This window comes from Balaenoptera ricei, chromosome 8 (assembly GCF_028023285.1).
Source record: "Balaenoptera ricei isolate mBalRic1 chromosome 8, mBalRic1.hap2, whole genome shotgun sequence".
Classification (NCBI taxonomy): domain Eukaryota; kingdom Metazoa; phylum Chordata; class Mammalia; order Artiodactyla; family Balaenopteridae; genus Balaenoptera; species Balaenoptera ricei.
Window position 1 is genome coordinate 18,213,736 of NC_082646.1, and position 14,745 is coordinate 18,228,480.

The window sequence follows — 14,745 nt, forward strand, 5'->3', positions numbered from 1 at the left end:
ACACATCATCTAACTCTTTCATCTAGGGGTTATAACAGAAATACCCATATTCTTTCCTCCATAGTAAGAAAGGCCATTTTCCTAACTGCTGAGAAGCTGGCTCTTAAGGACATTCCTGTCTAGATCATTCCTGGAAAGGAATCCATAGCTCAAACAACAGTCACACCTGTTAGTCAGCCTCAGCCATCAGCTTTCAAATCCAGTTGCTCCGAAGCCAGTGGCAAAACTATTTACGGAGTGAAGCAGAGAAGAAATATAAGTATACATTGCTTTCTTTTCCCTTTTTTCCTTTCCGAACATTTCCCCTTTATTCTCATTTAGCCCACACAAGCTCCACACCAGTATTCAATAACATTGAAATGGGATCATTTCATTAAAACAAACTATACTTTGGAATTGAGGTAAATCAGAGGCAGAAATATAAATTCATTGACTCAGAAAATAATTTAGCATTGGGACAAGAAGTTTTCCAGGAGAGGAAATTTTTTCTTTGGGAAAATACTCTGGAAACGATTTCTTTCTTAAACAAGTCAATTATTTGCTACTGCCTGTTATTATTTCTTTTTTTCCTGAATATTCTTGAAATGATTATCAACTAATAACGCAATTATTCTGGAGCCTTCAAGTATGGTTTTAAGGACAACTGAGAAGGGGTTTTCTGTAGTGACTTTCCATGATACCTACTTTTGATATTTGGTCACCATGAAGATTGCCAACTGATGGCCAAGCAATGACACAGAGTATTCATTAAATACTCTCGTTGGACAGGGGGTCTCTAGCTGATTACCACATCCAGGACCAAGTGGTAGTTAAACCCAAGGGCGCTAAGAGGATTTACCAGATCTACGGCTCTCACATTATAACAAATTTATTAGATCTGGAGCCCTGTTTAGAACCATATAGCAGAAAGACACTTAAAACTCAGGGGCCTGTATTTACAAAATGGCTATGCATACCTCGTTCAGATATATGGGTGTAGAAGGTCTCTGGAGGTCTTTTAAGGAAAATTTCATAAACAAGAGTTACAGGTTTCCACCGCATTTAAACACATTAAATAAGCAATTTCCTAAAATGAATGTGCAAAGGCAAACGAGTTGCTCCAGAGACATGGTAAAGACACACGGAAATAGAGCTTTCTAGCAATGTAGAAGTATGCAATGCTGCAAAGAAAGTGGACTGGGAAATCAACTTATTTTGCTATGACCCCCAGGTTGAGGCCAGGAACACACGTTTTGATTACCCAGGAGGAAAAAAAAAAAAAAAAAGTCAAAGCCACAAGCATAAAGAGTCCTACAACCACCAGACATAAACACACAGCCTGCTGAATGTGGAAGATTATGATCAGGCTGCCAGTTTACCTGCCAGGGAAAGGAGACCCCCCCTGAATCTCCAGGTGCAGGAAGTAGCAGCAGTCAGTTGTCTAGGCTCCTGAGAGTAATCGGGTCTCCCACGGGAGCTGCACCTGATCTGTATCTGTTTCCTTATGCCTCAAGCTGTGCTCCCATGCAGACTAGAAACGCCTGCAGGCAAAACATCACAGTCACCTGGAGGACAATGCCAGCAGCACAGGAAAGGCCACCATCCACATAAAATTCACACTGAAGGTGCTGCCCAAGGGCTGGAGCAGGGCAACCAGATAAGCACTACCCTCTAAAAGAGGCCCTTCCCTCCCCAGCCTCCACACAAGATTTGGACCAGCCCAAAGTGTGCCAAGTGGATTGTCATTGCGATACACGTGAATAAACGTGAGACAGGGTTTAGCAGTTACAATCTCCATCAAATTGTTGAAAACACAATCCAGTTGAGGGCACCTTAGCTCTTAATGTGCCATCATAAGCATCTGGCTCAAACTTAAAACACTATAAAATTTTAGTTTGAACGCCATAAAATCTAAAATGGGAAAACTGGGCAATTCTTGCTCCCCCTGCCCAGGTCGGTGTTAGGGCACTTCCCTGAGCATCAGTGAACACAGGCTCTGGTCCGTTTGGTTAGCTTTACCCGTCAGACCACTCCATTCAGCCTCCGCCTTTCCTTTTCTCAAGGATGATAAATCTTTCGTGTCACTGGACTTGGAAATGGCTCCAGCGCCAGGTGGAAAACCCCCTCTTACGCGGTCCCTAGACAGGTTCCCCAAATGGGGAGCAGCCTGAACTCGTCTGTGAGGAGTCTTGAGCCGGTGGTGAGTCCTAGAAATGAGCAGGTTTGAGGGACGACGGCAGAGAAGGAGACTTGGGAAAACAGGGTCCACACTCCACAACACCACTTCCTGGACGTCAACCGCCCGGAACACACCGCTCGGACGCAGACGCTGACCGTTAGGCGCGGGCGGGGCCGGGGTCACGTGACCGGCGCCGGGTCATATGCCGGCGTATGCGGGAGCACGCAAAGAGTGGCTCATCCCTCGGCCGCGCGCTTGGCGTGCGCGCGCAGGCCGGGGGCGGAGCGTGTGGGCTGAGCCGCCGGCGCGCGGCGGGGCGGAGGCGGGGCCCTAGCGGGGTGGAGGGCGGAGGCGGGGCCTCCTTCTCTACCTCCTCCTTCTCCTCCTTCTCCTCCTCCTCCTCCGGCGAGGCTGGGCTGGCCGCGGCGGCGGGAGGCGGGTTACCCGCGGAGGGGCGCCTCGGCCATGACTGCGGAGCTGCAGCAGGACGACGCGGCCGGAGCAGCCGACCGCCACGGCTCGGTGGGCCCCGCGGCGGCGGGCGGGAGCCGGGGGGCTGGCTCCGGGTCCCGCGGGAGTAGGGGGTGCGGGGCCGGGGCGGGAGCGGCGCGGGAGCGGCGCGGGGCGCGGGCGGGCGGGCCTGCGGGGCTCGGGCTCGGGGCCAGGCGGCAGGGGTCTGCGGAGGGCGCCCGGGCCCGGCTGGGGAGAGGGCGGCGCGCCGGCCGGGGTGAGCCCCGGGGCTCGAGGAGGAGGGTGAAGTCTCTGCAAGGCTCGGTCGCAGAGATTGAGGACTCTCTTCGGGTTCGGGGACGGGCTGAAGTTCGAGGGAGATTAGCTAATTTGGAAAATCAAATATAAAGGGCTGGACGTGGGCTGTCTGCATAAGGGATCTCTAAGAAGAGCGCTCCTGGCCCCCCACCAAGGGTGAGAAACTTCCGAAAGGGGCAGGTTTGGTGGTTTTTGTTTTTTGTTTTTGTTTTCGAATCCGTTTTAGGGCAGTGCTGTTCTAAGAGTCTAAAGCAGACCGAAGTTATCTAAGTTAAAGCCAGGATTTATCTACACCGTGTGAAAGACCAGGGGTCCTTGTTACCACTTCATGCCTTCCACACACACCCCTATTTTTTTAAGCAGAAGGCAGCCTTCCCAATTACTGCATTCATCACTCTAGATTTTTAAGGAAGGGGGAGGAACAGAACAGCGCGATGAATACAAGGTATGCTGATAATGCTTTCCCTTTTCTGTTATCTAAGAAGATTGAAATCAATACGAGGATTTCTGGGCTAAGGTGGTGAGAGTAAAAGAATACTGGTTTGAGAGAAAATCAAACGGCTAATGTCTGTGCGAAAAAAACTTGGGAAGTGGGCAATTTGAGAAAGTCTTCTAATGTTACTTTGGAATGTTATAACTTAAGACTACCTGTCACCCGTCAAGTGCTGCGCTGTTTCAAGACAGAATTGGAACCCTGTACCAAGTATTTAAATGCGAGTTTGGAAGTGAGGAATTTCATAAAATATTTACAGTACAGAGCTGTCAGAGACTTCCACGTGAGAAACCTTCTATGCCTTTTTGTTTTTCCTCTTCAGGCACTCGGGAGACCAATAGTGTGTAAAGTGACCGCACTTACTTTTGAAACTCCTGTAGTAAAAGATACCTCCGGGTCGTGGACTCCAAAATGAGAATAGGCAGATGGTGTTTCATGTGCTGATTTGTAATAGAAAAATTGTTAGGTGTTTACCAATGCCTGTTGGAACCTGAGTCAGGATTTCCTTTGGTTTCAGAGATCAGTTCTATTTGTTTTTAGGACGGTGAGTTAAAAACAGGTGGGAAAATCTTAGCTTTGAGACAGTCATGTTGATATAGTCATGAAGAGACTATTTTAAGGGAGAGCAAGTCATTTAAATTCATTGGTTGACACCATGTGCCTTTTGGTCAGCAGCAGCTGCATTTACCTCTGCCGCAGTTTGATAGGTGACCACTGTCTCAGCACTCTCTGTTTAAGAGTTCATATGTGAGGTGTTTGATGAACACTTGTATATAAGTCATAGCTATTTTTGGAAAGCTTTGGAACTCCAGTGGCTGTGGCTAGCTGGAGGACCCTGATTCCTGGCAACCTGCAGAGTGATGACATTTACTGTTCTTCTCAGTGATTCGCCCCATACAGACAGATGATAAGCTTGGAATGCTTGATAATGTTTGCCCTTTTTGTTTTTGCTAATGTAAAATGCTTGAAGTTAGCAGGCTAGGCTGAAGGAGTCTTAGATGAGGAAATTACCTTTCACATCTCAGAGGAAAGATTTTAATATCTTCTTCCTAATCTTCATAAGTTTCATGTTAGAATGGACTCTATTTTGAATTCTCTGAAGCATTCTACGTTGCCCTTAAAGGATCTTTAATTGCTCTTAATTGCGGGGAGCGCTCCTCCCCTGACACTCAGAATCTATTTAAAACCTAGAATGCTTCCCTTCCATTATTGGTCATTTGTACATGCAACAGGCAGAACCCATTATAGCCGTACAAGATTTGAGTGCAAGAAAAATGTAGTACTCTTGAAATATGTTCTCAGTATGTACTCGAGTCTAAAAGAGAGTGCTATTTCAATCAATTCTTGACTTAGATGAAAACCAGCAGCAATGTTTACTGTTATTGTAGGTTAAACAACTTGAAGTCAGTTTGGCTCTTAGAAACCTGTGGTCCTTGGCAGCTATACTAGGGCTCATCACACATTCTGCTAACTGAAGCCCTGTGAAAACCTGTCAGTTTCGGTGAAAATTTAATGCTTTCTTTTGATTTTTTGGCTTTACACCCTCTTTTACCTTGTCTCATTAATTGTGATTTTTGGAACATCAGTAAGTCAATGCTTGGTTGGCTTCCACAACTCTCATGCCTCCAGCTACAGACAGTTCCTATTCACACAGTACTTTCAGGAAATTTATAAAACACATTGACAAGTAATACCTCACCAGGCAAGATCTTTCCATGTGTTTTGTTTCATCCAAGAAATTTAAAGCAATAGCCAAGTGAAACATTTTTCAAGGAAAATAATGACGCTGATAATAGTAGTAGATAACATTAATTGATCATGTACTATATGGCACACTCTGTGCTCCGAATTTAACATATATTATCTCAGTACTTATGACAACTCCAGGAAATTTTCTTGTTTCTTGTTAAATAATTTGCCGAAGGTCACCAAGCTAGTCAGTGGTACAGTCAGGATTGAACCCAGGCACTTCTGACTCCAAGGAGCCCAGGAAATCCCTGATCCTACTTCTTAGTCAGTGGACCCACTGTTTTGGGTCAGATCCTTTCTATTACTCTCTAGAACTCTCTTCCTGATGTTTTAAACTTTCAGTCCTCCCTGCACTCTTTCTAAATAGATAACCTTGCTTTCTACTTAACTGAGCTTGCTGATACCTTAAGAGCTCTCTGTCTCATATTTGGGGTTTTTTTTTCCCCCCCTCTTCATCATCTCTTTTTCTCTCAATGGAAGAGGTAGCCTTCCCTTCTCCCTTCATTTCTTAGAGATGGATCTAAATCATTGGTGTCTAGAGACCTTTTTGATTGTGACTGCTGGGGGAGAATGCTCCAGTAGAAGCCAGGGATGCTGCGAAACATCCTACAGTGTACAGGATAGTCCCCCCTAAACAAAAAGCTGTCTGGCCCCAAATGTCAATAATTTTGAGCTTAAGAAACCCTGATTTAGATGTCTCTCCTCACATGCCTAAGTTTTCTTACAGCTTCCTTATCCGAGCCTAACCCCCAGGCACCTTCACTGACTTCTGCTTCCTTGCGACTCGGAATATGGTCCACGGACCAGCAGCATCCACATCACCTCGGAGTTTGTTAGAAATGCAGAAGTTTGGGTGTGCTGTAGCCAGCTTGTACTTGTCCTGCATCCAGACTTTTTTGACAATTTATGAAGCACTTTAACATTTATTCTCATTGAACCCATATAGCAACCCTATGAAGTAAAATTTAGTGCGACTAGGAAGTAGAATTTGCAAAGTGACACAGCTAGTAAGTGATAAAACCAAAACCATAGCACAGGCAGTTTTCTCCTAGGATATCAGTATTTTTACTACAACCTCTAGATGAGTTTTGTTAGATGGGCAGGTCACAATATTTTACATTTAAAAATCAGTTTTTCATTTTAGTAACAATTCCTGTATGCATTACTTCATTTCATAGTCACACCAGTGCTGTCAAGGCTTATGGTATACTTTATTTTCCAGGTGTGGAAATTGATGCTCAAGAAAGTTGAAATTTGCCTAGAGGCTAATGTGTGCTAAGAATCTGGGCTACTTAGTGCTATTTCCACCATCAAGACTTTATAATCAAAAGGGAGGTCAAAATACCAGACATTCAAAGTCAAATTAAAGATCTGCGTGAATAGGTGCTGGCAGCTGCTGCATGATGGTTGGTAGTCAGGTTAAACTTGAGATGTCCTAAACAAATATTTCCTTTTTCAGTATTCCAGCCCAAGTTAGTACTTGCCTGGTGTCTTTTTTCTTCTTTTGTGTGTGTGTGTGTACGTGCGTGCGTCGATTGTGCAAAGCTTTCCCTTTTTATTCAATTGAATAAATTCATATAATATAAAATTAACTATTTTAAAGTGTACATTTAGTATATTCACAGTATTACACAACCACCACTTCTATCTAGTTCCAAAATATTTTTAACACCCCAAAAGAAAACCCGCTAAGCTGTCACTCCCTATTCCACCTCCCCTCTTCCCCCTGGCAACACCAACCTGCTTTCTGTCTCTGCGTTTACCTGTTCTGGATATTTCATGTAAATGGAATTGTATAGTACGTGACCTTTTGTGTCTGGCTTCTTTCACTTAGTTTAATGTTTTTGAGGTTCATCCAAGTTATAGCATGTATCAGTACTTCATTCCTTTCAATAACGGCTAGTATTCAACTCTATGTATCAATTACATCTCATCTGTTTTTCCGTTGGTGGACATTTGAGTTGTTCCCACCTTTTGTTTTTTATGAATAGTCCTTCTGTGAACATTCACGTACGAATATTTTGAGTCCTGCTTCCAGTTCTTTTGGGTATATACCTAAAAGTAGAATTGCTGGATCATAGGGTAATTCTATGTTTAATGTTTTGAGGAACTGCCAGACTTTTGCACAGCAGCTGTACCGTTTTATGTTCCCACCAGCAACGCACAAGGGTTCCAGTTTCTCCACATCCTCCCCAAACACTTGTTATTGTCCATTATTGCTTTTGTTTTTTTTAACATCTTTATTGGAGTATAATTGCTTTACAATGGTGTGTTAGTTTCTGGTTTATAACAAAGTGAATCAGCTATACATATACATATATCCCCATATCTCCTCCCTCTTGTGTCTCCCTCCCACCCTCCCTACCCCACCCCTCTAGGTGGTCACAAAGCACTGAGCTGATCTCCCTGTGCTATGCAGCTGCTTCCCACTAGCTATCTATTTTACATTTGGTAGTATATGTAAGTCCATGCCACTCTCTCACTTCCTCATTTAGTTTTGATTTGCATTTTCCTAATGGCTAATGTTAAGCATCTTTTCTTATGCTTATTGGCCATTTGTATCTCTTCTTTGGAGAAATGGCTGTTCAGGTCCTTTGCTCATTTTTGAATTGGGTTTGTTTGTCTTTGGTGGTTTGAATTGTAAGAATTTTAATATAGTCTGGATGCTAGACCCTTATCAGATTTATGATTTGAAAATATTTTCTCCCATCCTGTAGGTTGTCATTTCACTTTCTTGATAATGTCCTTGGATGCACAAAAGTTTTTAGTTTTGATGAAGTGCCACTTACCTATTTTTTCTTCTGTTGCTTGTGCTTTTGGTATAATATAAAAAGAATCCATTGCCAAATTCAAGATAATGAAGATTTACCTTTAACTTTCTTCTAAGAGTTTTCTAGTTTTAGCTCTTATATTTAGGTTGTTAATCCATTTTGAGTAAGCTTTTGAATATTGTGTGAAGTAAGGGTCAAACTTTACTCTTTTGGAAATGGATATCTAGTTGTCCTAGCACCATTTTTGTTTGTGGTGTGTGTAAATTTAAGGTGTACATCATGTTATTTTGGTAAATTTGTATATTATAATATGTTTGCTCCTGTAATGATATTTATCATATAACATACTTATAGTGCAATATTATTGTCTACGTTCAATAAACTGTACATTAAATCTCTGTGACTATTTTAGTACTTGTTACAAGTTTGTACTCTTAAACACCATCAATCTTATCCCTACAGCACCCCCAGTACCATTTTTTGAAGAGAATATTTTTTCCCCATCAAATGGTTTTGACACCCTTGTCAAGAATCAGTTGACCATAGATGTATGGTTTTTTTCTGGACTCCCAATTCTTATTCATTTGTCCATATGCCTGTCCTTATGCCAGTACTACACTGTCATGATTACTGTAGTTTTGTAGTAGGTTTTGAAATCTTAAAGTGTGAGTCCTCTAACTTTGTTCTTTTTCAGTATTGTTTTGGCTATTCAGGGTCCATTGAAATTCTATATGAATTTGAGGATCAGCTTTTCCATTTCTGCAAAAAAGGCCATTGGAATTTTGATAGGGATTACACTGAATTTGTAGATCACTTTGGGTGGTATTGATATCTTAACAATATTAAATCTTTGTGATGATTAGTTTTATGTGTCAGCTTGACTAGATCAGGAGGTGCCCAGACATTTAGTCAAACATCATTCTGGGTATGTCTGCAAGGGTGCTTCTGGATGAGATTAGCATTTGAATTGGTAGGCCGAATAAAGCTGATTGCCCTCCCTAGTGTCTGTGGGCCTTACCCCTTCAGCTGAAAACCTGAATAGAACAAAAAGGCTGAGTAAGGAAACTTTACCTACCTGACTGGGTGCAGGTCTTCTCCTGCCCTCAGACTGGAACTTATATCATCAGCTCTCCTGGTTCTCAGGCTTTCTAGATCTGACTGGAATGACACCCTTGGCTGGTTCTCCAGCTTGCCAACTGCAGATCTTGGGACTTCTCAGCCTCCATAATCCCAAGAGCCAATTCCTAATAATAAATTTCTTAATTCACACACACAGGAAACTAGGAATACAGGGTCTCTTCATGCGCTTGCACACACATGTGCCCTATTGGTTCTGTTTTTCTGGAGAACCCTGACTGATACAGTCTTCCAATCCATGAACTTGGATGTTTTTCCATTCATTAACGTTTCCTTTAAGTTCTTTCTCAGTGTTACGTAGTTTTTAGTGTACAAGTCTTTCACCTTCTTGGTTAAATTTATTCCTAGGTATTTTATTCTTTTGGATATTATTATAAGTGTAATTGTTTTCTAAATTTCCTTTTCAGATTGTTCATTGCTGCTATATAGAAACACAACTGATTTTTGCCTGTTGATCCTGTACTCTGCAACTTTGCTGAATTAATTTATTAGCTCTAGTGACTTTTTTGTGGATTCTCTGGGATTTTATATATCGTCATCTGTGAATAGAGATAGTTTTACTTTTTCCTTTCCAGTGTGGGTGCCTTTTATTTATTTTTCTTGCCTAATTGCTCTGGCTAGGACTTCTAGTATAATGTTGAATAACATTGGTGAAAGTGGGCTTCTTTGTATTCATACTGATTTTAGGGGGAACTCTTTCAGTCTTTAACCATTGTGAATGATGTTAACTGTGAGTTTTTTTTAATAAAGGCTCTTTATCATGTTGAGGAAATGACCTTCTCTTCCTAGTTTCCTGATTGTTTTTATCATCAAAGGGTGTTGGATTTTTTCTGCATCGACCAAGATAACTGTGTTTTTATCCCCTTCATTCTGTTAGTGTGGCATATTACATTGGTTGGTTTTTACTGGTTTCCTTTCATGTCTTCATCAATCACGTTCTCTTAGGCATCCATTTTCAAATATTTGGCTAAGCTTTATCTCTTCATTCTTTGAGATGTGCAGAGTATACTCTACCTTTCCATTTCTCCTGCCAGCTTCCTACCTCTCTCATCACACTTGGTTTATTCAGTAGCCCTGTATCTCATGGTTAAGCTTTCTTTCCCTAGGCTCATCCCACTTTAAACTAGTTGTTGACATGTGCTAGATGAATCCCCTTAAAGTACCTTTTTTACCCCTCATATTTCTTCCCTGCTGAGGAACCTGTAATAATTTTTCATTGTTCATTAGATCAAGTCTAAACTCATCCTGACATTTAGAACCCTTCATAATCCAATCCCACATCACCTCTCTGGTCCCTGTTATTTATCAAAAATGGAAACTACACACTGAGGCCCATCTAATAATAACTTAAAATTTTACTGTTAGGTTTCTAAAACTATAACCATGTAAACTTGATTTCTTATATCTTTTCCCATATTTTCTTAGTTTCTCAATAAACCTTAGCAGTAGATTGCTGAATGGCATTTTCTTTAATTTTTGAAGACACATTTCATAAGACCTTATTGTAACAGTTTCCTGGTCTCGTTTGTTGTATTTAGTTGGGGCACATATGTATTTAAAGAAATGAAAAAAATATTGTCTTAATGTATTCAAAAGTAAGAAAAAGGGGCTTCCCTTGTGGCGCAGTGGTTGAGAATCTGCCTGCCAATGCAGGGGACACGGGTTCGAGCCCTGGTCTGGGAAGATCCCACATGCCGCGGAGCAACTAGGCCCGTGAGCCACAATTACTGAGCTTGCGCGTCCGGAGCCTGTGCTCCACAACAAGAGAGGCCACGATAGTGAGAGGCCCGCGCACCGCGATGAAGAGTGGCCCCCACTTGCCACGACTAGAGAAAGCCCTCGCACAGAAACGAAGACCCAACACGGCCATAAAAAAAATAAAAAATAAAAAAAATAAAAAAATAAAAAATAAGAAAAAAAACAAGGTGCAGGACAGGATGTATAGTATGAAAGAATATATTTGTGTGCATAGACCATTTCCGGAAAGATATGTCAGAAACTATTAATAGTGGTTACTCCTGGGAAATGGGACTGGATGGGAGGAAGAGGGAAATTTCCCTTTCATTTTATATCTTTCTGTGCTGTTAGAATTTCCTGCTCAGTTAATGTGGAAAAAAAAGATGAAAAAATTTGAGTAAATAATGATTAGTTCTTTTTTTTCTTGCTTTTAATTTTAGTTTAAACCCCTCTATACCATTTAGAATTGGCTAACTTTTAAAAACTTTTAATGCTTTTTAAAAACTTTAAGCCAGTTGATGAACTGAAACTGATTTTCGTCCCGTACCTAACTTTTGCACCATTAAAATAAGTTATCAAGTAGCCCATTTCGGGGGATTTAGTTTCATCCACTAAAAAAATGCTATTTGTCAATTGTAGAGTCATAAGGCACTTTAGATTTCTATGTTATGAGTAAATTGGACCAACATGGAGTTGTTGCTGGGAGAAAAAGTGAAAAAATACCAGGGCTTTTGTGGACTTGTTCCTTGTTTCGTGAAAGTTGGAAAGGTTAGCGGCAGTCTCAGACTGTGTTGTTAAGACCCTGTTGTGTAGGTTGGGTTTCTGGAGTTGCTGCTCTATATTTTCTTTGACTCCTAAAGTTATTCCTTTGCTTTCCTTGGGTATTTAAGTTTAATTTTAAAATTAGAAAACCAGATCTTTAACTTTGGAGGGAATTTTATTAGGCACACCTTGGTAGTTCTTTGGAGTAAAGTAACATTTATCAATTATGTACTTAGTTTTAAATTTAGAAATGGCTTTGTAAAAATAGACAGTTGAGATCAGGAAATGTGTGCATCAGAATGATGAAAATAGCATCCCTGTTTGAAGGAATGGAATAATCTAGAAAGCACCTCATCACAGTGCTAAACTGGGTATTTGAAGATTGTGAGATTAGTAATCTCACTAATTTGCTGATCAAAGAGTTTTAATTTAGTTGCAGTAGGATTAGGACTATAAAACTTCATAGTTTAATGTTTTACTGGGTGACTAATCCTGTTTATTGCTTACTGTAAGGTGAGTTATTGTCTTTGCTTTAAGAAAACCTCAGTCCTGAGAAGTTTTGCACCAAAACCACGGAGTAGTTGAGGTCGGAAAGCTTGAGTTCCTTCTTTCTAGAGATTTGTGTGTGCCTGTCTTTTTTCACTGCCTCTGGGCAAGAAAAGAGAGTACTCTTTGTTTTATGAAAATAATGTGTATTTAGCTAAGGAAATGCAAACATGTTGGCTCTTGCCAGTTATTTGACTTCATTATGACTGGAGCACAGGCTTTGTCTTGTCTCATGTTGGGTGTGTACTTTATATTTAGCATCATAGGGTGAAGTTAATATTTAAATCAGCTTCCTGTGAAGTTCCAGAAGAAACTGTGAGTTAGTAATACAGTAGGATCCTAATGAGCTTAGCTTGTCTGTTGTGGTAAAATTAACAGGTCATATATAGTACTGATCAGGATTTGCGTTGTCTGTGTGAGAATTTAGGTTTACCTAAATATTTATAAGACTGAGTCACATCATAGCAGTTGTTTATGTGTATCACTAGCATAGCTTAATCCTTGTGAAACTTGGTATTCAGACTGTTAGTTTTTTTTGATTAATCTTTTAATTCAAGACATTTGATGACAAAATAGGTTTTGTAAACCTTAGTTTTCTAATTTGCACAATGAAGATAATGATTCTTAACTTTTTTAGGGTTGTTCCAAGGATTACATGTGTGTGTGAGGCATCTAAGGTTCCTGACAGAAAGGTGTTCAGTAAGTGTTAGTTACAATTGTTAGTAGCACTGTCCTATGGCTAATTCAAATCAGGTAGTGTGTTGTGTGACTCTTGCCTTTACAGAGGCAGGAATTTCACTTAAAACAGTTAGGAAACCACATGGTGAGAAATACCAGGTAAAGCCAGTAAGTCCTATTCCTTCGCAGGCTCATTCGTTCCCTCAACATGGGAGAGGGAGAGAATAGTAAGGGACCAGAGTTCTTGAAGGAGGTAAGATGAATGTAACGTCGTTCTTGACACCGTACAAAATGATTTTATGTAGCTGTCATCTCTGCCCAATAGCTTTTAAAAAAGGGAAACTAAGAGTTTATTTTCCTTTCCTGAGTGTATTATTCTAGATGTGTTAATGTCCACTGCTACCTGTTACAAAGTGGAGACAGAGGAGTGGGACTTTAACCTACAGCCAAATGTAATGGTTAGTAAATTATTTATCATTTCAATACCGTATTTCATTGATTAGCATTTATTTGGCTTTCTGGGATCTCTGAAATTGAGATGGTCCTTACATTTACTATCATCCAAGTAGCACATGTGGTGCAGTTATCATAGTCTGCGCATGTGTGGGCTGAGTCATAGCTGTTCCTGCTGTCATGGCAGTCGGGTTATATGCACTCTTGGTACCGCACGGTTAGTTTACTTGCCATTTAAAAGGGCTTTAAAAAGATCGAAAAAACTATGAAGAAAGGCATAGAAATAGAACAGCAGGGTACAGATTTGATTTCATGTGAAGTAAAATATTTGTCATTGGAGGAATGATTACAGTTTCAAATTTTCTTGCAAAGCTACAATCAAGTGCATTATGGGACCTCAGAAAGGAAGATACTATAGGTGTTTTAAGCTTTTTGTTGTTGTCGCTGAGAAATATGCCGAAGAATTATCTATTGCATGCCAGGCAGTGCACCTGGAAGTAGGGTGAATTGCTCTATTTCTCAACATAAATGAGACATTTGGGAACTACAAGAAGCTGATGTGACCGATTCATGTGTCTCCTAGGACTGTCATGAAGGCATTGGCTCCTAGGACTGTCATGAAGGACTTCGTCACACTTCACTGTCATGAAGGCATTTAAGTGGCAGCCGTTTTTATCTTTGGTGGTGCATAAAATAATGGTGCTTTTTATAACTGATGGCACCTTAGATTCCATCCATTATAGTGTTTACCTCTCTATTTCCTAATGATAGCTTATTTGGAACTGATTGTACTACTGAGTAATCAAAATTGTGATTATATAAGGGCAGCTAAAATAAAAATAGGAAACTTGTTAAGATGCAGAGATCAAGGTCAAAATATAAGAATAAAATGTTTGCATTGTTTTGCATTAAATAGGTATTCTTGCCTGTTTTCTTTGTCTTCTCAGATACAGCATGGCATAGAGGTTAGAGTGCAGACTCTGAAGTCAGGCAGCCTGGGGTCAAATCCCAGCTCCACCCCTTACTAGCAATAACTTTGTGTAAGTTACTTAACCTCTCTATGCCTCAGTTTTCTGTCAAATGGGTGCAGTGTCTATCTCACAGATTTGTTAGGAGGGTTAAATGAGTTAATACATATGAAGTGTTTTGAACAGCACCTGGCTAAAAGTAAGCAGTGGGTGTGAGCTATTTTTTAACTGGGATTGTCTTCTGTGACTCCTGCATCCGTTGGTACACAGAGTAATTTGAGGTGAAGATGTGATTGTCTATCCCGCTCTTACCTTCTTGGTTCCAGTTCAGGGCTGATAGGCTACCCATTTCCTCTTCCTTTTATTCCACCCTTTTTTGGGTACATTGATTTGGATTTTTTAGAAAATTGGTTATGATTGACCTATATAGATTCACACACTTTTACACAATACGATCAATGGAATTTGAATTTGTTTGGAAACAAACTTTTTAATACTTTATTTTTCTAAAAATCACATGCTGTG

The 14,745-nt window shown here is 40.7% G+C and overlaps 1 protein-coding gene and 1 long non-coding RNA gene across 10 annotated transcripts in view; one reads left to right on the top strand and one right to left on the bottom strand.

Annotated features, from left to right (window-relative positions):
* Positions 1-573: 573 nt before the first annotated feature.
* Positions 574-2,272, bottom strand: LOC132370407 (uncharacterized). Its single transcript, XR_009504562.1, has 3 exons — positions 1,999-2,272; positions 1,359-1,520; positions 574-994 (listed from the first exon to the last, which is right to left on the bottom strand). It is a non-coding gene; the product is annotated as an uncharacterized LOC132370407 (long non-coding RNA).
* A 288-nt stretch (positions 2,273-2,560) lies between these two features.
* Positions 2,561-14,745, top strand: part of USP28 (ubiquitin specific peptidase 28) — a 56,458-nt gene continuing 44,273 nt past the window's right edge. For 7 of the 9 annotated variants that reach the window (XM_059930362.1, XM_059930367.1, XM_059930369.1 and 4 more), the window contains exon 1: positions 2,561-2,680. In XM_059930362.1, the coding sequence (XP_059786345.1) occupies positions 2,624-2,680 (57 nt within the window). In that variant the 5' untranslated portion in view covers positions 2,561-2,623. Of the gene's footprint in view, positions 2,681-13,242; positions 13,258-14,199; positions 14,293-14,745 lie in introns of those variants that run through there. The other 2 variants (XM_059930364.1, XM_059930365.1) reach the window with 2 other exon arrangements.